The sequence below is a fragment of the Merops nubicus genome, unplaced genomic scaffold (genome assembly GCF_000691845.1).
Source record: "Merops nubicus isolate BGI_N331 unplaced genomic scaffold, ASM69184v1 scaffold5068, whole genome shotgun sequence".
In the NCBI taxonomy this organism is placed as follows: domain Eukaryota; kingdom Metazoa; phylum Chordata; class Aves; order Coraciiformes; family Meropidae; genus Merops; species Merops nubicus.
The window spans coordinates 26,865-28,419 of NW_008623509.1; the positions used below are offsets into that span (position 1 = coordinate 26,865).

The 1,555-nt window shown below is 49.3% G+C and overlaps 1 protein-coding gene across 1 annotated transcript; it reads left to right on the forward strand.

The window, feature by feature from the left end:
- Nucleotides 1-484: 484 nt before the first annotated feature.
- On the forward strand, nt 485-1,530 carry GAP43 (growth associated protein 43; the record flags this gene model as incomplete). The annotated part of the gene is made up of 2 exons (XM_008945081.1): nt 485-535; nt 1,368-1,530. Coding segments are annotated over exons 1-2 (214 nt in total), but the record flags the coding sequence as incomplete, so codon positions are not given.
- Between the last annotated feature and the right edge of the window lie 25 nt (nt 1,531-1,555).

Below are 1,555 nucleotides of genomic sequence, written 5' to 3' on the forward strand. Positions count from 1 at the left end.
TGCTCTTCTGGTCCTGGGCCTGTCCCCAGATGGCACCTGCCAGTTGAGATGGCCTACAGAGTGGTTTCCTCTTCCCACCCCAGAATAAACACTTGCTGTCTGTCTCAGCCAGCTTGTCTCCTTTCTTTTGAGACCTGAGCCAGAGTTGGAAACCAGGTGCAGACAGCGAAGAGGCCAGTGGCTCTGCTTCCCAGCTCTTGTCAACGCTTCCCAGTGGGAATACTAACAGAACAGGGTCCTTTCATCAACGTGCAGCTAAGCTGCTATGTGCCCAAGAGCTGCTGAATGATTGGGGTGGAACAGGCTCTCCATGGAGGTTGTGGAGTCTTCTACCTTGGAGACTTTTAAGACCTGTCTGGATGTGTGCCTGTGTGAACGGCCCTGTACTAGATGGTCCTGCTCTGGCAGGGGGGTTGGACTTGATGATCTCCAGAGGTCACTTCAACCCCTAACATTCTGTGATTCTGTGTGTGATTCTGTGAAAATGGTTGTCCTGGAGATTCAGCTGGGCATGATCTACCTGCAGCAGACCCACGTGAGGCACAGACTTTTGGTCCCATTTAAACTCTTAACGTGTGGCTTAAGTCTGAAAAACCTGGGGAATGCCTGTTCTTTGTGGCAAGGCTAAATCCCCCCCCGTGGTCAGAGAAATAATGATAACCTGCTGAAATTGGAAAGGCTTGTATCTATCCATGTATTTTCTGTGTGTTTTTCCTTCATTGGAACCATGAGTGGGGAGCAGAGGCAAAGTGCTTGGAGTGCACATGGACAAGGGGTTTAGGAGAAGCATATCTGTGAATATATTTATGAATCTATGGGGTGGGCAGCAATATGATTTTCTCTTGGCAATCCCCAGCCAAAAAGCTAGAAAGGGTAAAATCCTTCATGTCACTAGAGGCACGTGCCTGTGCGACAAGGTGTCATTAAAAAGAGACAAAAGGCAAAGGTGGGTTTGGAAGGACTGTGACAATGCCCCTGGGGAGAGTGTTTGGAAAATGAGCAGGGGAAAAAAAATGGTGTGTTTCAAAACGGATGGGAAAATAAATCTTGTGATTAGAGACAACCCAGCTGGCACAAGACGTTCCACACGGCCAAGGTGCTCTCAGAATTGCTGTCAGAGATGATGAGGTGCTTTAAATCCCTTCTACAAATGCCCTGCTTTTCTGTCCACAGCCCTGGGATGGAATGAGAGCCAGCTGCCTTCAAACCCATAGCAAATGGCAAGGCTGCTCTGAAGCTTGTCGTTGATTAGTGGGTGGGGAAGGTGGGACATTCACAATAAAATCAGAGCCTGGGCTGCACCTGGAGAAATATTAACTCATCTCCCTGTTTTCTCCTCCGCCCTCCTCCCTTGTTCTTCTTCAAAGGTTGAAAAAAATGAGGACGGAGACCAAAAGATCGAGCAAGATGGCATCAAACCAGAAGATAAAGCTCATAAGGCAGCCACCAAAATCCAGGCCAGCTTCCGCGGACACATAACGAGGAAAAAGCTCAAGGGGGAGAAGAAGGAGGATGCCCCGGCGTCCGAGAGCGAGGCCACCGACAAGAAGGAGGA